The sequence below is a fragment of the Macaca thibetana genome, chromosome 1, assembly GCF_024542745.1.
Source record: "Macaca thibetana thibetana isolate TM-01 chromosome 1, ASM2454274v1, whole genome shotgun sequence".
NCBI lineage: Eukaryota > Metazoa > Chordata > Mammalia > Primates > Cercopithecidae > Macaca > Macaca thibetana.
The window spans coordinates 74553351-74577083 of record NC_065578.1 but is presented as its reverse complement, the minus strand read 5'-3'; the positions used below and the strand labels follow the sequence as shown (position 1 = coordinate 74577083).

Below are 23733 nucleotides of genomic sequence, written 5' to 3'. Positions count from 1 at the left end.
ACCAGTACATGAATCAGTTTCTGGATGAGAGTAGAAAGCAGTCCCTGAAAAGGAAGCAAAATGACAGTTGTTGGAGAATAAGACTAGTGTGGAACCAAAATATGCACTTATAAAACAAAACTCTCTTATTACCTCTAAATGAAATCTGATGGGGTTTTTTTTGGTTTGCATTTGTTTTTTAGTGATTTATTTTACTGGAGACAGCAATGTCCAGATGGCATGTTTAAGCTTGACCCAAAATTTCAATCTCTAAGCAACATATTCACTATAAAAAATAAAAAAGATCTGAACTCTGAAACACAGCACTTTGATTTTTACCAGGCCCTGTTTATGATACATTAGATTGTCAGTGGAGGGTGCATTTCGCTAATCATTCACGGGACATAGATTGCTGTATGTCTGTAGTATGCAAGACTCTGCTAAATGCTGCAATAGAGGACTTTATGGTCTAGGTCAGAGGATAGTAAACTTTTTCTATAAATATTCAGGTAGTAAATATTTTAGGTTTTTCAGGCCAGATGGTATCTAATGCAAGTACTGAGCCATTGCAGCAAAATAAAGTAGCCTTAGACTATATATATCTCAGTATTGCTGTTTTCCAAAAATCTTTACTTATAAATGCTAAAGTTTGAATTTTATATAATTGTTCTTGGTTACAAAATATTACTCCTTTGTTTTTTTAAAAATTTTTTAGAGATGTAAAAACTATTCTTAGCTCGCAGGCTGCACAAAAACAGACAGCAAACCAGATTTGGCCCATAGACTGTAGTTTGCTACCCTCGTTCTATGCTGTAATAGATTAAATATAGTTGCCTTAAAGATGCAAACAAAAGTTCTCTAGGTCTACAGGGATTAGAGAGAGTTCTTCTAGTTGAAAACTTCAAGAAGGAGACGACATTTGAGCTGACTTGAGGGATAGGATTTTCGTGTAGGATGTGGAGATCCACATTGGAGCTTTTTTGAGAGTGAATGGAAACATTGTTAACGGTTATTCTAGGAAAGAGGTGTAAACCCTGGCTATCCCATGCAAATTGGGACATATGGTTATCCCAGGAGGGGGAGTCTAGAGGTACCATGAGCAGAGAGCTCTGAGTGTGCCCAAGGGCTGTGTATCATTGTGTGAAAAAGTCCAAATTGGTTAAAACACATTGAGAAGGAATAATGGGAGATACAGCTAGAAAGGTAGCCTGGGGCTTGAATTAGGATTGAGCTTGTAGGTTCTTAAACATGAAGCGAAGATATTTGGAAATTATTCAACAGGTAATGGAGAGGTCCTGCAATTTTTTAAAACAGTAAACTGACATCATCACGTCTCAGTAATATCAGTGATGTGCAGACTGAATTGGATCAGGCAGAAACTACTTGCAGAAGCCCAATTAAGAGACCATGGCAATAGTCTGAAGAGAGGATTAAAAACCCTGGACTGAATCCAGGCAACACGAATAGAAAGAAAGGGGTGGATGAAAGACACATCAGAGAAAAGGAGTCAAGAGAACTTGTCAATTCAATATAAAAGATAAGCTAAGAAAAAGGGAAAGTCAAAGGAAACTCCCAACACTTTAAGTCTGGGTGACTATAGGCATACAATATTTGGGGATTAGAGGTGGGAGGAAAGGGAAGTCTGCACATGCACATGTAATTGGAATCCTATTCTTATTCTTTTAATTTGGAAAATAGATATAAGGTAGCAATAGTAGGTCCATAGTTTAACTTTTGAAAACACTTTTATGCCAGGGAAACACAATCTGAGTAAAGTTTTGAGTGGTTCTCTGATAAATGGGGGTGTGAGCAGCTTGTTTTGAAAAAGTAGGACTTTGATTTGGAGGGAGGGTGAGGGAGAGAGTTGGGCAACTTTCTCTATAACTATTCTTTCTGTCTTCTTTCTGGGACCCAGTGGGATGCAGCCCATTTTTAGCTTAGTACAATGCTTCATAGTGCTTGCTGTGAAAGCAAAAATGAATCCACCTGAGGAAAAGGTCCAGTTATGACAAGCCTCTAGCTGGAACATGATTCAGATAATTTTTGTCCGTGAGCTTAGATCACCCAGTTATCTCAATAGCTCTCTAGAGAGGTTTGAGAACTATCCCAATTAAAACCTGATTTTTTCTTAAAAAAAGAACTCATTTCCTATAGAATATTTAGAATTGTGACAGATGCTCTGAAATCAAAAGAAAGAAACAGTGATAAGGAACTACAGCTTCTAAACATTTGAATTGAGTTTCTGCTACTCTCCTTGACTCACAAAATGGTGCCCAAGCTATATTTTGATTTGTTCACATTCAATTTTCCGGTAACTTTCTAAGCACTAATTATTTTTTTAGAGAGAATATATCTGAGGAAGGGAGAGATGCAGATAAATTAATAGAAAAAATAGCAGGTAATTATAATTACCTGAAAGTACACACACACACACACACACACACACAACCCTATTTAAAAACTTTTCTAAAACAATAAAGTGAATCAAGTTGCTACCGAAACTGGGGAGATTTAAATTCTCGGTTTATAATTTTCAGTTTGTTCAACAACCTTCCGTGGTTAAGTAAGACAAAATTAAGCAGTCTGGCCATAGGGTATGGTCTGCCATTTTTCTAAAGCAGTGTACCAGAAAAACAAAGCAGATTTTAATATATTATTTTCCCTGGCCCCAGAATAGAATATCTAAACAGCTTAAGGTGTGAATTATTGTGAATTATTAAGGTGTCCCATCGTGAAGAGAGACGGCTAGGGGAATAGTTGTGTGGGCACAGGGTAGTTCCTGATGCTTTAGTGTTTCCTTGGCACCGAAGAATAAAAAATAAATTATAGTGTAAAACCCTATATAGAACCAAAACACTAACTGATGCTCATTCATTAGTGCAAGTAGTGAAAGAGTATAGGTTTTACTTTTTTAAAAACTTCCGTTGGTCGCGGTGGCTCACGCCTGTAATCCCAGCACTGTGGGAGTCTGAGGTGGGTGGATCATGAGGTCAGGAGTGCGAGAGCAGCCTGGCCAATATGGTGAAACCTCATCTCTACTAAAAATACAAAAATTAGCGGGGCATGGTGGCATGTGCCTGTAGTTCAAGCTGCTTGGGAGGCTGAGGCAGGAGAATCGCTTGAACCAGGGAGTCGGAGGTTGCAGTGAGCCGAGATGACACTACTGCACTCCAGCCTGGGCAATAGAGTGAGACTCTGGCTCAACAAACAAACAAACAAACAGAAACCTTCCATTTGGGATGTGCTTCTGCTCTGTCCTTGTGCTCTGTTCTTTGAAATTGGTAAGTTTATTTCATTGATCTTTCTAGATGTTTACCTCTACTTGTATTGACTATGTAGCATTATAAATACATAACCTTATGATAGTATGTAACATAAAGTCATTATGAATACAATTGTTCTCCCTTATTTGAAGTTTCGCTTTCTGAGGTTTCAGTTATCCGAGGTCATCTGTGGCCATCCGTGATGCACAGAAAATATGAAGTAGGAAATTCTAGAAATAAATAATTTATGTCTTAAATTGCCCACTGTTCTGAATAGCATGATAAAAATCTCATGCCATCAAACTCTGTCCCACCCAGCATGTGAATCATCTCTTTGTCCAGTGTCTCCATGCTATCCAGGCCACCTATCCTGCCTTCCCGTTTGCCACTTGTTAGCCATCTTGCTTGTCAGATCGCCTGTCCCAGTATCGCAGTGCTTGTATTCAAGTAACCCTGATTTTACTTCATAATGGCTCCAAAGCACAGGAGTAGTGATGCGGCATATTGTTATAATTATTCTATTTTATTATTAGTTATTGTTAATTTCTTAATTGTGCTTAATTTTTAAAGTAAACTTTTTCATAGGTCTGTACGTATAGGAAGAAACAGAATATAGGGTTTGGGGCCATCCGCAGTTTCAGGCATCCACTGGGGGTCTTAACATGTCTCCCTTGCGAATAAGGGGAGACTACTCTATGTGTTATAGTCCGTATTATTAGAAACAATACAAACATATAACATTATAGATATATAAGGACGGGATGGCGGGCCACCCTGGCTGGTGCTTCTGTTTACATCCGTCTCTCCAGCTTCCTGGTAGTTATGATTACACACCAGGGCTTTGACAAATGCAAGATTTCTAATTAAAGCACATCTATGCTCTTGTTTTTTCTCTTTGAGTTTCTTACCTGCATGCATTTTCTGTTAGGTGTTGAGGTATGTAACAACTGCTCTGACAGATTGAGAATCTGATATTAAGTAGGATGTGTAAGAATGCAGGTGAAACAGATACCCTGCTCACACCCAAGCACGTTTTTGCTTTCAATGGTTGTTAACCAAAAATACAAAAAAACAAAACAACAAAAAAAAACAACAAAAAAACTAGAGCACCTGCTTTCTTCTCTTGTTATTATCATTCTTATAATTCTTAAATTCTAATGAAAGTTAAAATTCCTGCGTTGAAACTTGGTTTAAACAAATGATAGTTTGTTTCTGGTTTGCCCACAATTAACTTTCTTGATGAAAGATCGTTTCCTATTCCAAGGTAAAGAATTATAGAAATGTGTGTAGTTGATTTTAGATGTAGCTATTTTAAAACTTTGTAGAAAATTATAATCATATTAACATAACTCACAAGTGAAAAACAGTTGGCGTTGGAGATCTAGATATTTGCCCCCTTCTTTAACAACCTCTTTCACGTACCTTAAGTAAGCAAACTCACTTTACTACCCCTAATAGCCTAAAGATATTCTTAGGAATCTCTCAAGGTTACGTTTCTGAAAGCAATACAAGTATGACAGGCTTTATAAATGTGTGTTTGTTACTGTACAATTATTATTCATTACTTACCACTTCAAAAAATAAGTGTGTAACTTCAACCTGCCTGTGCTAAAAGATTAGGGTATATCTGTATGCCCTCAAGATCAAGAAGTTTTACCATGAAAATTCTCATGTGCAACTTTCAATCCTGTCAAATGAGCTGATCTTTTTCTTTACTAAAGGAGTCCTCATTAAGTTTCAAATAAAGAATGACAGTATTGCTGCTCACTTTCAAACCATACCTTTGACTTTCCAAGCCACTTATAAGCTAAATAAGATGTAATATTGCAGATAGAAAATACGTTAGTTGAAAACCTTGAGTATCCCTGCTGGATGCTGGCTTGGCTTCTGACCTTTAGCAAATCACAGACTCCCTGTGAATCAGATTTCCTCTAAACCTACATTGACAATATATAGCTTACAGAGACAGCTAGAAAACTGATACTTTTGAGACATTTTATTTTGAATGCTTTATGTACATTGTTACTGGAATAGTTATAACTCAACTCCCCATAGAAAGTTAATGTAGTCAATCCTTTATCTAATAATAGTACCCCTATCATGTGTATGTAGGAAGAAAATGGAGAAGAGGAGGGATGGGAAATGGGTATTTTATACCATGTGTGAAGGAGGCATGAAGAGGAAAATCATAAAATCAAATAGCTTATATTACAATTTCAAATAAAAAATGGCTATCTGATGTTGGCGTACTCTAATCTTTAAAAATATTTTACAAATAAATAAGAGAAAACAAATACTAAGAGTTCTGAGGGACATTCGTTAATCATGGAACTATGACCCCGCCATGGCTGCTAACGTCTTTGCAGAAATTCATCTGATCTACCTTTTAAAATTATTGAATAAATATGCAATTATGAAATAGCATATCACTATTACTATGTTTTTCTCTCTTCATTTTGTGCAGTAAACAGGAAGTCATTTGGGACCTCTTTTAATTCTTTCTTTCTTTTCTTGTCTTTAGGAGTTGTACAGATGTTCTGTGCTGTATGATCTTCCTACTGTGTATTGTTGGCTACATTGTTTTAGGACTTGTGGGTGAGTAAATACAGGTATAGAAAATATTTCACACTTGCTAATGGAATAACTAAGTCAGCGTCACATATTAAACATTAATGATTGTCTTCCAAAAGCCTTCCTATTATTGATTGTTGTCTTTCCTGGAGGAAATGTGCCTCACCAGGATTTATCAGGTAGCAGACAATAAAAAATGAATATAAAACAGTTGAGTCAAAGGCAAGCCCAAATTACTTAAGTAAATACAATTATAAAGACGAAAGAGAAAAGTTTATGGTTCCTTTTTAATCATTGTTACTTTTGAAATTCTAATAAGCAACCAATTATGTTCATGTTGCTGTTTGCAAAGAAGAACTAGGGCCTAGATCATTTTAGGTAATACTAATACATAAACTTTTCTTTTTATAAGCAAATTAAAAAGAAGGAACAATTATTAAGAATTTCACCAGATAATTCATTGACATACAAAAAGTTCTAGTCTCTTTGCCCAAGAGACATCTAGCAAAGAGATACCTTGTTATTTATTGTTAAGTTAAAAATTTTACTATGAAAGTGAAAATAAGAGAAGTATGGAGATTCTTTATTTGAATTTTGTTTTGTTTTGTTTTGTTTTTTTGAGACACAGTCTCGCTGTGTCCCCAGGCTGGAGTGCAGTAGCACGATCTCGGCTCACTGCAACCTCCAACTCCCTGGTTCAAGTGATTCTCCTGTCTCAGCCTCCCGAGTAGCTGGGATTACAGGCATGCACTACCATGCCCAGCTCATTTTTATATATATATATTTTTTTAGTAGAGACAGGGTTTCACCATGTTGGCCAGGATGGTCTTGATCTCCTGACCTCATGATCTGCCCACCTTGGCCTCCCAAAGTGCTGGGATTACAGGCATGAGCCACCGTGCCTGGCCTATTTGAATTTTTTTTAAACAACTACCAATGTTACTAGTATGAATATTTTCTGCAAAAAAAGGTTTCACAATTGTATATGAGTGGATCAAACTTTTTTTCCCCCAGAGACGTAGGTTCTGTCCCTTAAATTCTGACTTAGGAAACTTTAATATGTTATTATTGGGGTGAAAGTTGTGAAAGTCAGATATTAGCTAGTACCAGTAATTAATGGCATGGAGTCAATGTGGATGGAATGTATTAGCAGAAAGAAAGTTATACCCTAACTGGGGAACAATGAAAAATATTTTTCCGTGCTCTTCAGTTTTTTCTTCCAATAAGATAAATACTTTGAGAACACCAATTGAAAGTCATTTCCAAAAGATAATCTTGATATTGCCATGCAAAAGCTACACAGAATTGGAGAATTCAAAAAATTAAGACAGGAAAATAGGGAGGGAGAGAAAAATAAAGGAGCATAAGTCATAAAGTAAATATATTCTTCTAAGATCTTCAGAACATTCTTTCATTATGTCTTAAAGTGATTTAAATTCCTACCATTAATGAAGTTGTAGTACAATATGTAATCTCTAGAGTAAATATTATAATAAAATACATTTTCTTACACAAAATTTAGAATTTTGGTTTCTCTCACTTTGGGACACATCTTTCTTATCTATGTAATTTTTTTTTTTTTTTTTTTTTTTTTTACTTTTCATCATAGAATTGAAATTTGTTACATAAGTGAAAGATTTGGAATCAGGTACATCTACAGTTTCATCATTTTTTTAAAGGTCTTGGGTTACTTACTCAACCTCAGTTTTCTTACCTGGAGAATATGGAAACATTACCCGCCTTCAGGGCTGTTGTGAGGAGTAAATGAAATAATACTTAACTATACCAATAATGCTGCATAACCGTTCTGGGTAGTAGTTTGTTTGCTACCATTGTATAACTGAGTTGTCCTGAATTTTAATACATTTCTTTTCAATATAATTTACAATATTATTTCCATGGCAACCCATAATTTGGGCTATTAAAGTTTGACTGCACACAGGAACTTCACAAAGATCTCTTCCTGTGACAAGAATCTTTTCACTAGGAGACCTTATTCCTTCATCAAGTAAGTCTCTCCTCTGTATCTCAAAGCCAGTCTAATGTAGGTCCACAGAAAAATGCTTTGTGTCCTTGTATAGAGTGGGAAAACCCACTGCCACTCTCCTGTAAACAAAACAGAGGAGTGTATGCCAGTATTTTCTCTGGAGCAAGATAAGAAATTTGCCTTTCTTTTTCCCAGAACTCCAAATTCAGTTTGTAAATGTCTTAATTCACATAAGGAAATTGGCAGATAAATATTACTCAATAAAAAACTATGTTGAGTAGTAAATTAATTCAGTGATGTCTCCAGATTAATCCCAATGCCACTGATTAAAATGAGTGACTCACAAAATTCACTAAATAGATATATATTTTTTCATCCCTGAACTGTAAATAGCCTTACTGGCTTCGTTTCAAGATAAACTTAATTCTTTGATTATATCTAATGTTGGACTAAAAGAAGCACGAGGGGAAACTATGGCAGAGGTTACTAGAAGCGTGAAGGATTTTTTAACATGCAAGAATATATACCTTCATTTGAGTAAATATGATGCTAAGTCAGTTTCACTGATGTGTTATAGGTATTTTGGTGTCTTTTGCCAACTGTGTTAGTGCCTTTGTAGACTTATCTATCATCCATGATCTTTTCATAAAGAAGTGTTTTCATGAAAGAGACATGTTTCTTTCTGTTTTGTTTTTACAAAATCTGCTGAGAGAAACTGTTATTTGCCCTTTACGTGGAATATGGCCAGCTAGGGTAATACTTCAATACAACAGAGATACTTAACATTTGATTGATGAACAGCAGAACCTTTGTTCAAGTGGATGAAGTGGAGTCTGGGTAGAAGTAATCAAATCTTGAAAGATCAAACTAACCTTTATGATAATAACCCTCCTTTGTCCTACTTTGGTGATGATTACTATTCAATTATTGTACTAATTAGAAAAAAATGAATATTTATTATGCAAATTATTCTTTGCTATACTTATTGCTGTCATTAAGTATACAATAATAGCACAATTTTAACATTCAATAAATTTTTATGTCGAGGCGTGGTGGCCATGGCTCATACCTGTAACCCCAGCACTTCAGGAGGCCAAGACTGGCCAATAGCTTGAGCTCATGAGTTTGGGACCAGCCTGAGCAACATGGTGAATTCCTGTCCCTACAAGAAATACAAAAATTAGACAGATGTTGTGGTGTGCTCCTGTAGTCTCAGCTACTTGGGAGGTTGAGGTGGGAGGATGGCTTGAGCCTGGAAGGCAGATGTTGCAGTGAGCTAAGATCACACCACTGCACTCCAGCCTGGGTGACAGAGCCAGACTTTGTCTCAAAAATAAATAAGTAAGTAAATAATTTTAATTTGTTTTCTTTTTAAATTGATTACTCTTTGGGTGATTTAGTTCATTATTGTATTTACTTAGGAAGTGCTTGAAGTTACGATCCAAAGTTTGTTTTGGTTTTGCTTTTTTTAACCTTTCCCAGGGGTAATTATCTCTAGTAGCTGAGAAAGTAAGAAGTTAACAAGAGAGTTAATACAAACAAGACCAGAACTCTGTCACCATGCTGTAAGAAACTCAAGCTCTGTGTAGCAGCTATGTGGAGGAGTCCAGGCCAACAGGCTCAGCTGGGCTCCCAAGGATAATTAGTGTCCACTATCAGCCCAGTTGGGTTTTCTGAAGCCCCAGTCAACACCTGACTGTATGAGAGATCCCAAGGGAGAATTAAGCCCTTCCCAAAATTCCTGACACACCAAATCATGAGCAAAATAAAAATTTGTTATATTAAGACAGCAAGTTTGGGGTGCAACAATAGATAAGCGGAACAAAATTTGGTACCTGGAAGTGGGATGCCGGTTTAACAAAACCTACAATACAGGCATTGGTTTTGAGACCAGGTGGTGTTCAGAAATCCAGTGGGTTTTGTGGAGGCTGCCAGTGAGTTTGAAAGAAAATGAGAAAGACGTGATTGGAAGCAGCAGGGAAGGGCACCTCGCTATGTAGTGGTCAAAAGTCTGGCATCACTGTTGCTGTGGTAATGAGGGATGTAGGAAGTGTACCTAATGAATTCAATGATCTAGATAAAGAAATCATCCTTAGGAGAGTAGCTAACTCTGCTGAGCCTTGTCCACACTTGGACCTGACTTAGGTGATGAGATCTAGACCTTAAGCCCGAGCCTGATGAGGTAATTGGATGAAGTTTCTGGGGATTTTGAGAGAAGATAAGTGTATTTACATTAGAAGGGAACACATTTTTTAAAAAAAGAAAAAATACTGCGTAGAGGGTGGACTACGGTATCCTTAATACATGGCTGCAAATTATTTGTCATTTTTCCCATTGAGAAGGAGGATCTGCAATCCTTTCCCCTTGAATACAGTCAGGCTTGTGATTGCTTCTTTAATAGGGAAATGAACCAAGCCAAAGCAGAGTAGTAAAGAGCCTTGACATGCAGGTTATTTATAGATCAGTAGAAAGGATTAAAGGAATTGCATCATGACTTGAGTGGAGACAGTGGATCTGAAAATACCAAGTAGAGAAAGAAAGAAATTTACATAATTACATAAGGCTAAATTCTCACATTCAGCCTTAATCCTTCATAGAAAAAGGTAGAGAATAAACAAAATAGTTAATAATAAAGTAGTCAAAATTGACCTCATCATTTCTGATATTAAATTATATGTTCATTGTTTTGGGGCAATAATACAGTCATATCTGTTTTTTCATTTATTACTTAAGGAAATCTAGCATATCACACTCTTTCCTGACCTAAACTTTCCCAAAACACCAAGGAGGTAGCAACCTGATTTCCAATCTCTAGGTGGAGAGACTTTGTAGTGTTCTGGAGATCTGACATTTTGGTTGTGCCATTTAGTATCATTTCATAATCCGTTGCTTATCTTAATCTTCCCACTACTGTAGTGGCTTCCCAATCCAAGACTACTGCTTTTTAAATATTTCAGCAATATTCAAACATTGGCTCCCAAAGCATGACAAGGGTCAGAATAGGTGCATTCAAACTGACTTCTTGCTTGATCAGAACCAGCCCTTACTCTTAGGTGCTGCTTTTAAGCCTAGGACCCCAGCCCAGTCTCTTCCTCCATGGTAAGTTCCCTTTGAGGGTATTTTTATCCTTTTTGTCCAGCAAGCCTAGTTCAGGGTCAATCTGATCTATTCTAAATTAAAGTCTCAGGGATAAAAGTTTGACGTCTTATCTCTTCCTTCTCTTAAAGCGAATTGGTCTTCCTCTATCCCAATAAACATGAGGAAGGAAGAAAGCATATTTTCATAACTAAGAAAAGTCACTCAAGTGACCTTTTGAAGAACAAAGATAATTCCAAGATGACTTTTTCATTCTGCCCATACAAAGAAGCAGTGAACAGTTTTTCTTACTAATAAACACATAAATATATATTTTAAATTTAATTTAATTTTTTAGCTTTATGAGCTATGATTGACACATTTTAAAAAGTATATATTTAAGGTGTACAACCTGGTGTTTTAGTATATATATATATATCTTGTGTAAAGATCTCCACAGTCAGGCTAACATATATGTCACCTGACATAGTTACTTTTGTTTGTAAGTGAGTGTTTGGAAAGAACAGTTAAAATATATTCTCTTAGCAAATTTCAAGAATAAAATACATTATTAACTGTAGTCAATACTGTAAATCAGATCTCTAGAACTTATTCATCTTATAACTGAAAGTTCATACTCTTTATCCATTATCTCCTAATTTCTCCCACACCCCCAGATCCTGGCAACTACCGTTCTGCTCTCTGCTTCTATGAGTTGGAGTATTTTAGATTTCACATATAAAGGAGATCATGCAATATTTTTCTTCTATGTCTGGTTTATTTCACTTAGCATAATGTCCTCTAGGTTCATTCATGTTGTCACAACTTGGCAGGATTTTCTTCTTTTTTAAGGCTTAAAAATATTCCATTTTGTGTGTATATGTGTGTGTGTGTGTCACACACACATATACACACACACACAAGCACACATACACTATAATTTCTTTATCCATTCAACTATTGATCGATACTGAAATTGATTCCAAATCTTGGCTATTGTGAATAATGCTGCAATGGACATGGGAGTACAGATATCTCTTCAACATATTGAGTTCAAATCTTGTGGGTAAATATCCAGATGTGGGACTGCTGGATCATATGATAATTCTATTTTTAATTTTTTGAGTGACCTCCATGCTATTGTTCATAATAGCTATACTAATTTACATTCCTACTAACAGTGTACAAGAATTCCCTTTTTCTCCACGCCTTCTCAACACTTATCTTTTGTCTTTTTTATAATAACCATCTGTACCTCACTAGGCATCCTGTTGTTCTAATTTGGGAGCTTGGTGATGTGACCACAATATTCATTGCAAGAGGAAACCGGCAATTGGAAATGAGTATAACTGGAAATTACATTGTGCTGTTACTCTACTTTGGAACTAAAGTAAACCTATCAGATCACAGCTTGGAAACATTGTTTTAGCCAAGTAAAATCATACTCACAATTAAAAAGAATTTTTAGAAATCCCAGTTCTATTGCTTCTTAAATTGTTCCAGGGAACTTTTCTTAAATGTTCATTGTATTTATAACCAGAATCAGTATTAAATGTCCTTTTGCATTCTTTACAAATATATAAATATTTACAAAGTAAATTACAAACCTATACTTCTTTTTATTTTGAAAGTCTTCATATTGAAAAGAAAGCACTTAGTTTTCACTGTTACTTGAGCAGATATTTTAGTATTGAGTGAGTTTTTTACTGTTTGTTTTATTTTGTTGAGTGCATACATGGTAGATGATTTTAAGTGGAATATTGTTATCATGAGAGGGACTGATTTGTGCTCAAGGACATGACCCTAAACTCACCATTGGGTAGAAGAGGCCACCTGTGAAACGATAAACAGCATTTTTCTTATCTAAGCAACAGTATACAGGGCTGCTTCCAAAAATGTTTCTATAGCAGCGGTGTCATCAACACAGATTTTCAAGTTCGGTATCATGTGTCCTATTATCTGCTTCATTGCATTTGTAAATTGCTTGTGTTAAAAAGCCATAAGCACAATTTGGCAGGCCTGTTCCTCACATATTAAAACAGTTAAAATGTACCTTTAAGGGATACAAAGTAATGATTTGAAAGCCAACATTCCCAACCAGCAAGTGTTTAGGGAATGCCTTCCCTGCCCCAAACAGATTTGCAGTTAATTTTTAAGTGTCAGTGCAAGCAGTTGGTCTAATCACATTTTCTCCTTGACAGAGGGCTTTTAAATGGCTGCAACTCCTGACTCAACCCTAGAGCACAACAAGAACATGCTTTGCAAATGTTTGAAAATGAGAGATAATGTTAGATCATAATGCTCGCTCCTGGTACTTCATAAACATGCATTTCCTCGATATGAGTGAAAAGATAATTTGCCTGAATAAATTTTTCACCATCTCTTACCAATCTTTGGTTATCTGCTATGAATTTCCCTAATAGAATTCTTTTACAAATAATTTCTCTTCTCTCTTCTCTTTCTGTTTTATACACACAAGACACACATGTGCACATGCACAAACATGAGTCATCTTCACTTAAAGTGGTGTTTTAAAATTTTTCTAAAACAGTGAGATAATGAAAAAAGATGATTGAACCAGATTTGTATTGGTTTTATTCACCAACATAACCCAAGTAGTTTAATTCTAGAGCCTGTGCTCTTGAACACTACACTATACTGTATTTTATTTAATAAAGATAATAAATGATGAATAAGTAATGAAGGTTACTGAGAGAAGGGTAGACCAGAACCCCATGATCCTCAGCTAATGCTTTTCTCTTCCTCCTTCCCCTCCCACCTCCTCTAATTCCACACTGAGTTGGGCTTAACACAGCGAGTATCCACGAACAGTTTGGGGCATAAATGAAAGGCAGGTATTCTTCTGCAATCAAAGATCATCAACAATCTATTATCTTCAGTCTTGCCCCTCTGAGACTAATACGGGTCACTTTGCTGCAGTGTCATTGTTAATTTTCAGTAATTAAAAAAAATTAGCCTCTATTATGTACAAACTAAAAAGGGGAGTGTATTCTTTATCATAATCCACACCTAAATAGTTGGTTTCCTTTCCTTTAGTTAATTCTTGTACTATGGAGTAAATAAAATTATTTTAGGCAATGTTTAATTCTTTAACAAGAAAAACCTCAAAGGATTTCATGGGCCTCTCAAAAAAGTGTTATTTACTAGTAGATGTTAATGAGTATTACACGTAACATTTTCAGATATAATACATTGCATCGATTTTTAGGAACCATGAGAGCTGCTTCATATAAAGCAAGAAGATGTGGCTAATTATAGAACCACAGTTAAGCAAGTAAAGACCAAGACCAGAAACCCTGAATAGGGAGTGGCCTCGACCTCTTCCAAGAAAATTTGAATAGGAAGACAAGGACCTACCTGAACAGAACCTTTACCGTGGAATTCACAGCTGACACTAACAACTAAAAAAATCTCCCTGTAGTTCATCATAGAAAATCCTAAGATGCTAACTCTCCATCCGTATCTGAAATTATGCTTTACCCTGCTTTCTGTGTAAGCACCACACTGGTCTCCTGTCTGTCCTCAGTACCCATCACACTCCCACCCCTCACAGGCCCTGTGTCCATGTTGTTCATGTGCTGGAAGCCTCTTGGGCCTCTATTCATTTTTGAGGTCTCATCTCCTGAATCACTTCAGAAACATCATCCCTGACTTCCCTCATGTGATCATCTGCCTCTGTGAATCATGCTTTTCATGCCACATATTGCTCCTTTGTAGCACGTGTCAGAATTGGAATTTTACATTTATTTGTGCAGTTAATTCATTAAAATCTATTTCTCCCAACAGACTGTAGGCTTTGGGAGAGCAAGAACCATTATATTCCCAGGGTCTAGCTTGGTGCTGACACAGAGGAAGCACTCAAAAAATATTTGTAGAATGAATGAAGAAATTATTTGTACAATGAATGAAGGAAAAAAACCCCATAAACTCCTGTCCTCATTATTTCAACTACTTCCTTACCTTAAAAATGAAAATGAAAAACCTATCTGCTAATGTGAATGAAAATCTTAAATAAAATCTTGAATAGTGGTGGTCTAACATCGACTTAGAATAATCGAAAATTAAGTGTATTAAAGTAATCAGCAAAAAGTCAAATGCAAAAAAAAAAAAACATACTTGTTATAAAAAACTGACTTTCATTTCTTGGTAATTTGGTTGTTTTTCTGTTTTCTTAAATTCTATGCCTATTTTTTACAAATCTGTTTTAAGGATATGCTTTGCTTTGTCCCCTCTTTTACATCCTATTCTCACTCCTTCCAATTCATAGACCTTGAAATTTAGGTGTATCTTCTTCCTCTTTGCTACTGCTGTTTCATGTAGCAGTAAATTCTGATTAAAGATAGTCTGAAAACCGTATATATATATAAAGTCTGAAAACCATGTGTATATATATATATATATATATATAAAGTCTGAAAACCATATATATATATACACACACACACATATATACACACACATATACACACACACATATATATGTAGTTTTTGTTGTTGTTGTTGTTGTTGTTGTTGTTTTTGAGACGGAGTCTCACTCTGTCCCCCAGGCTGGAGTGCGGTGGCGCAATCTCCGCTCACTGCAAGCTCCGCCTCCCGGGTTCACGCCATTCTCCTGCCTCAGTCTCCCTAGTAGCTGGGACTACAGGCGCCCACCACCATGCCCGGCTAATTTTTTTGTATTTTTAGTAGAGACAGGGTTTCACCGTGTTAGCCAGGATGGTCTCCATCTGCTGACCTCATGATCCGCCCACCTCGGCCTCCCAAAGTGCTGGGATTACAGGCTTGAGCCACTGCGCCCGGCCTCAACCTTACATATTTTTTAAATGAAGTGCTAAATGTCTTGCTGTATATATCTGAAGTCTTTAATGGGCTAGTCACTTGTTCAGAATATGGGCTGGGCATTTTTCATTTTCCCCTCCAAATCTAGTCCTTATTCTCCTCATCCTGCTCTGTCCCTTGGGAATCTGGCATTTATGGGTTACACCAAGTGGCTCTCTTGTCCTGTGGCTTCCAGTTTGGTGAGATGGGAGGGTAGGAGCATGAGTCTGTAGATTTCTGCCTTTGACTCTCTTGCTGATGGGTCACAACAGGTTGGCTACACCTCTCTAAGGCTCCTGCTCCCGTCAGTGCTGTCAATGAGCTCTCTCCATTCAGATTGGCCTCCTGGATTTGGGTTACCCCTCCTGTGCCTCTTCAGACCTAGGGGTGGAAATGGCTCCCTATTGGTGCCAACCTCTGGGTTCTACATCAGTTCCTGCTTGTTTCCCTTCATGCTGTTCATGCTTTTATGAATATCTCCTTTATTAAACTCTACTCAACTATTCTATATGAGTTTAATACCTGTTTCCTGCTAGGACCCTGCCATACTCTAGAAAACAGCTCCCCAGCCTCGAAAGGCATTGTTTCCTACAGGGGGATATAACTGGCTCGTCGGGGGATTAGTCTACCATTCCATTATGCCAGCTACTTCTGGTTGAATGGGGCTCAGTGTTTGTCATCTATGCTGATAAATTTGTTGCATACACATTGTTAGAAGCCAGGTCATCCTTTGTGAGTACAAGTCCATGTTATCAAAACCCACACATAATCTTCATCTCTGTTATAATGGTTACTTTATTACAAAATCATTGAATGAGTGGTTTCCATCTTGATTATTGAAAACTACCTCTACAGAAGGGGCTTCACTAAGCAGCCACATGAGACATAAGTATCTTCATATTCTGGGTCCATTTAGAGGTCAATCCTTGTAGTTATTTCTCAAACTTCCTGGACATTATCTAATATTTTTCTTTTCTAGTCCATGACATTGTAGCCAAATCATTGGCCTCTATCTATAAATAGATTAAATGATTCAGATCTTCTACTCTTCTGGTCAAAGTAGACAACCAGAATAATTTACCCTAGTCAATGCCAACAGATCCTCCACAGCTATCTATAAATCTGGTTTAATTTTTTCCTTCTCAGTCTGCTGATCAAAGGTACCTTTCCATGATTAAATTTCCATGATCAAAGAGACCTTTTCATGTATGTGTTTCTTTAACACATACCTATTGGCATGGGAAGTTAATATATTATTATTGTAAGAATTCTTCTTATGTAACTTTGTTGAGCCTTTATGACCTTCTGACACATTGTAGGAATATGTCATTTCCATTGGGAATGGAGTGCTGCTGGGCACAACCACCTCTAGACTTGATGGACCAAATAGTATCCTTTAAACATCATGATGGGAAGCTTATGTCATTGGGTGTTCATTCAGGGACAAGGGGCTATTTCTCAAAAGAAGAATAGTTATTTTCTGAAAAAAACACAGATTTTCTTCAACACCCTGGAGACCTCTACTGTGACTCTCTAATAGGCATTTGCCACAGGTCCCATAAAGTGTCTTGCTTTTGACAGGTATTTTAGACACAGTGGCACACCTGTTTGTACAGTAGCCTGGATTATCTGAAAAGTATTTTATTTCTCTGAGCTCTACTCAAATCTGGCAACTAGTAAGTATTGCACCCCTTTTAATAGCAGAAAATGTAAGATACAGTAACTTATCTTTCACTATGGAGAAGATATAATTACTGGAACCCTCAGGAACTTTACTGAGGTGGAAGACTCCTGTATTGTCATAAAATTTTTCTCCTATCCATTAGCACACAAGTGTCTGTATAAGGCATCAAGATTATGTGCTATTCACTATTCCCCAGATCTTATCAGCATGATGCTATGAATATAATGAATCTGTGTGGCAACCTGTGGAGTAAGGATATTTTCAAAACCCTGTAGACTAAATTGTGGCAAAGAGCTAGAAAGTCATATACCATTTAGGGAAGAAAGTGAAGATGTGATACTATCCTTGCCAGATAAAAGCAAATACCCCTAAGGTTATCTACTTATTGGAAAAAGTAGAAAGCATTTGTTTGATCTATTGCTGTATCCAAAGTGACAGAGACTGTTTTGATTAGTTCTAGTACACAGACAATAACTTGAAGAACAGCTGAAATTAAGGCCATGACTTGGTTGAGCTTAAGAGAATACACTAAGAATCTTTAGAACCTGTCTTCCCTCTGCACTGCCAATCAGTATCATACATAGTTTCCTTAGGAAGAACGTGCTAAGAAATAGTATTATACTAAATATGAGATGTATTCATCTCTGTATTTTCAGAGTTTATGTGTGCCTATATCATTCATTCATGAATGACCAAATAGAGAGAAATGTGACCATTGACAATTCAGTGTGAATGAATGAATGAAAGGGAGTTTGATCGTATTGTAGACTGGAATTTTAAAATAAAGCTTTTCATGTTTACTTTAAGAACTAAGGTAAACAGATGTCAGATACTGTGTAATAGTTTAGGTCTTAAGGAATATTTTAAATCATGTCTAAGGTTCCATGTGTTAAATCATACAGCGAGGACTGAAAAATACTAAAATCCTAGAAAGTGTAGCTATAAGCTTAACACATAATAAATTAAATAGAAAATATATGTTTCCTAATTATTATGAATATTTAATTTGAAAAAAGAAAGATAGTGAAATTATTTACTTCAAGTATAAAAATTTTTTTAGGACGCTGCTACAGGCTCTGTGAGACAGCCAAAAATGTTTGAAGACAAAGGACATAATCTGTTGGAAGCTTCATGGCCCCACCTAGCTCCTGAAAAACCTGAATACTTATCCGCACAACCCTGGGGCAAGCTTGTATCCCTCCTAAACTACTGGAGCTGATGCTGTCTTGAAAGCACCACCTCCTGGCTGGAGGCCAACACAAAATAAAGGCAGTAAATAAATATACAACCAAGTCCTATCTTCAGCCTCCTTAAACAAAACCAGCAAAAATACACTTCATAAATGAAAAAAAAGATACAAGTTTTTTCAGACAAATAAGTGCTGAGAGAATTTGTCACTACCAAGCCATCATGACAAGAACTGCTAAAAGAAACTCTAAATCTTGAATCAAATCCTCAAAATAGCATCTCCTTAAAGCATAGATCTCAATGGACCTCTAAAACAATAACACAATGAAAAAAAATCAAGGTGTTTAGTCAACAACTAGCATGATGAATAGAACAGTGCCTCACCTTTCAATACTAACATTGAATGTAAATGACGTAAATGTTCCACTTAAAAGATTCAGATTGGCAGAATGGACAAGAATTCACCAACCAAGTATCTGCTGTCTTCAAGCGACTCACCTAACACATAAGGACTCACTTAAACTTAAAGTAAAGGGGTGGAAAGAGATAGTCCATGAAAATGAACACCAAAATCAAGCAGGAGTAGCTATTCTTATATCAAACAAAACTGACTTTAAAGTGACAGCAGTTTAAAAAGACAAAGAGGGACATTATATAATGATGAAAGAACGTGTCCAACAGGAAACATCACAATTCTAAATATATATGCACCTAACTCTAGAGCTCCCAAATTTATAAAACTATTACTACTAGACCTGAGAAATTAGTCACATGTCAACACCATAATAGTGGGAGATTTCCATACTGCACTGACAGCACTAGACAGGACATCAAAACAAAATGTCAAAAAGTAACAATGGACTTAAACTATAGCCTAGAACAAATGGACTTAACAGCTATTTACAGAAAATTCTACCCAACAACTGCAGAATATACATTCTATTCAGCAGCACATGGAACATTTTCCAAGATAGACCATATGATAGGCCACAAAACAAGTTTCAATAAATTTAAGAAAATCAAAATTATATCAAGTACTCTCTCAAACCACAGTAGAATAAAATCAGAAATCAATTTTTAAAGGAACTCTCAAAACCATGCACATACATGGAAATTAAATAACCTGCTCCTGAATTACCATTGCATTAACAATAAAATCAAGATGGAAATTTAAAAATTTATTTGAACTGTATGAAAATAGTAACACAATCTATCAAAACCTCTGGGATACAGCAAAAATGGTGCTAAGAGGACTCTTTGTAGCATTAAATGCTGACATCAAAAAGTCTGAAAGAGCACAAATATACAATCTAAAGTCACACCTCAATGGACTAGAGAAATAAGAACAAACCAAATCCAAACCCAGCAGAAGAAAAGAAATAACATCAGGGAACAACTGAATAAAATTGAAACACACAAAAAAGATAAATGAAACAAAAAGCTGGTTCTTTGAAAAGATAAAGAAAATTAATCAACCATTAGTGAGATTAATCAAGAAGAGAGAAGATCCAATTGAAATAAAATGGGAGAATTACAACCAATACAACAGAAATACAAAAGATTATTTAAGGCTACTATGAACACCTGTATGTGCACAAACCAAAAAACCTAGAGGAGATGGATAAATTCCTGGAAATATACAACCCTCCTAGATTAAGCCAGGAAGAAATAGAAACTCTGAACAAACCAACAAGATTGAAATGATAATTTTAAAATTGTCAACAAAAAAAAATGTCCAGGACCAGACAGATTCACAGATGAATCTATCAGACATTCAAAGAAAAAGCTGTACCAATCCTATAGACACTATTCCAAAAGATAAAGAGGGAACCTTCTAAATCATTTTATGAAACCAGTATCACCCTAATGCCAAAACCAGGAAACAACGTAACACACACACAAAAAAACTATAGACCAATACTCCTGATGAACATAGATGCAAAAATCCTCAACAAAACACTGGCTAACTGAATCCAACAGCATGCCAAAAAGATAATACATCATGACCAAGTGGATTTCATACCAGAGATTCAGGGATGATTTAACATATGCAAGTCAATAAATGTGATACATCACATAAACAGAATTAAAAACAAAAATTGTATGATCATCTCAATAGACATAGGAAACGTATTTGATAAAATTCAGTGTCCCTTTATTATTAAGGCCCTCGGCAAAATTGGCATGGAAGGGACACACTTTAAGGTAATAAAAGCCATTTATGAAAAACCCACGGTCAACATTATACTAAACAGGGAGAAGTTTAAAGCATTCCCCCTGAGAACTTAAACAAGAAAAGGATGCTTGCTTTCAACACTTCTATTCAATGTAGCACTAGAAGTCCTAGCCAGAGTAACCAGACAACATTAATAAAGGGCATTCAGATCAGTAAAAAGGAAGTCAAACTGTCATTGTTCACCAATGATATGATTTTCTACCTAGAAAACCCTGAAGACTCATCCAAAAAGCTGCTAGAACTGATAAATAAATTCAATATAAATAAATAAAGTTTCAGGATATCAATGTACATAAATTAGTAACTGCTATATACAAAGTGACCACGCTGACAATCAAATCAAGAACTCAATCCCTTTTATAATAATTGCAAAACAAAAACAAAATACTTAGGAATATACCAAATCAAGGAGGTAACACATCACTACACAGAAAACTACAAAACACTGCTGAAAGAAATCATAGATGACAGAAACAAATGGAAACACATACCATGCTCATGGGTGGGTAGAATCAATATTGTGAAAATGACCATACTGCTGAAAACAATGTACAGATTCAATGCCATTTCGTATCAAAATACCATTATTATTCACGGAAGTAGGAAAAAACAATCCTAAAATTCATATGGAATCAAAAAGGAGCCTGCATAACCAAAGCAAGAGTAATGAAAAAGAACAAATCTGGAGGGATCACATCACCCATCTTCAAACTGTATTATAAGGCCATAGTCACCAAAACAGCATTGTACTGGTATAAAAATAGGCACATATTCTGCCCAATGAAGCAGAACAGAAAACCCAGAAATAAAGCCAAATACTTACAGCCAACTGATCTTCGACAAAGCAAACAAAAACGAAAAGTGGAGAAAGGACATCCCGTTCAACAAATGATGCTGGGATAACTGGTAAGGCACATGCAGAAGAATAAAACTGGATCCTCATCTCTCACCTTATATAAAAATCAACTGAAGATGAATCAATGATTTAAATCTAAGACCTGAAACCATAAAAATTCTAGAAGATAACATCAGAAAAACTCTTCTGGACATTGGCTTAGATAAAAAGTTCATGACCAAGAACCCACAAGCAAATGTGACAAAAAAACAAAGATAAATTGATGGGACTTAATTAAACTAAAAAGCTTCTGCACAGAAAAAGAAATAATCAGCAGAGTAAACAGACAACACACAGAGTTGGAGAAACTCTTCACAAACTATGTATCTGACAAAGGACTAATATCCAGAATTCACAAAAAACTCAAACAAATCAGAAAGAAAAACATCAAACAATCCGATCAAAAAGTGGGCAAAGGTCATGAATAGACAATTCTCAAAAGAAGATATACAAATGGCCAACAAACACATGAAATAATGCTCAGGATCACTAATTACCAGGGAAATGCAAATCAAAACCACAACACAATACCACCTTACTCCTGCAAGAGTGACCATAATAAAAAATAATAGATGCTGGTGTGGATGTGATGAAAAGGGAACATTTTACACTGCTGGTGGGAATGTAAACTAGTACAGCCACTATGGAAAACAGTGTGGAGATTACTTAAAGAAGTAAAAGTAGATTTACCATTTGATCCAGCAATACCTCTACTGGGTATCTACCCAGAGAAAAAGAAGTCATTATATGAAAAAGATACTTGCACGTGCATGTTTACAGTCACCTGATTCACAAATGCAAAAATATAGTGTATTAGCCCATTCTCACACTGCTAATAAAAACATACCCGAGACTGGGTAATTTATAAAGGAAAGAGGTTTAATTGACTCACAGTTCAGCATAGCTGGGGAGACCTCAGGAAACTTGCAATCATGGTGGAAGGGGAAGCAAACACACCCTTCTTCACATGGCAGCAGGAAAACGTGCAGAGTAAAGGCGGGGAAGCCCCTTATAAAACCATTAGATCTTGTAATCTGTATGGTTCATTTGCTGTTCACTATCACAAGAACAGCACAGGGAAACTGCAGCCATGATCTAGTGACCTTCCATGAAGTTCCTCTCCCAACACGTGGGGATTACACTCAGATTATAATTCAAGATGAAATCGTGGTGGGAACACAGAACCAGACCATATTATTCCACCCCTGGCCCCTTCCAAATCTCACATGCTCCTCACATTTCAAAACACAATTATGCCTTCCCAACAGTTCCTTAAAGTCTTAACTCATTTCACCATTAACCCAAAAGTCCAAGTCCCAAATCTCATCTGAGACAAGGCAAGTTCCTTTTGCCTGTGAACCTGTAAAATCAAAAGCAAGTTAATTACTTCCTAGATATAATAGGGATACAGGCATTGGGTAAATACACCCATTCCAAATGGAAGAAAGTGGTCAAAACAAAGGGGCTATAGGCCCCATGCAAGTCTGTAATCCAATAGGGCAGCCATTAAACCTTAAAGTTTTGAAATGATTTTCTTTGATTCTATATCTCACGTCCAGGTCATGCTGGTGCAAGAGATGGGCTCCCATGGTCTTGGGCAGCTCCACCCCTGTGACTTGTCAGGGTACAGCCCCCTTCTCAGCTGTTTTCACTGACTGTCATTGAGTGTCTGTGGCTTTTCCAGGTGCATCATGCAAGCTGTTGGTGGACCTCCCATTCTGGGATCTAGAGGATGGTGGGCCTCTTCTAACAGCTCCACAAGGCAATGCTCCACTGGATGTTCTGACTTTATATTTCCCTTCTGCACTGCCCTAGCAGAGGTTCTTCATGAGGGTTCCACCTCTGAAGCAAACGTCTGCCTGGACATCCAGGCATTTCCATACATCCTCTGAAATCTAGGTGAAGGTTCCCAAACCTCAATTCTTGTCTTCTGTGCACCTACAGGACCAATACCATATGGAAGCTGCCAAGGCTCAGGACTTTCACCCTATGAAGCAATGGCCTGAGCTATACCCT

At 36.5% G+C, this 23733-nt stretch overlaps 1 protein-coding gene across 4 annotated transcripts in view; it reads left to right on the top strand.

The window, feature by feature from the left end:
* The window catches only part of SLC44A5 (solute carrier family 44 member 5), a 531948-nt gene that overhangs the window by 431425 nt on the left and 76790 nt on the right, over positions 1-23733 (top strand). For all 4 annotated transcript variants that reach the window (XM_050805076.1, XM_050805057.1, XM_050805084.1 and 1 more), the window contains one exon: positions 5764-5837. In XM_050805076.1, the coding sequence (XP_050661033.1) occupies positions 5764-5837 (74 nt within the window). The remainder of the gene's footprint in view (positions 1-5763; positions 5838-23733) is intronic.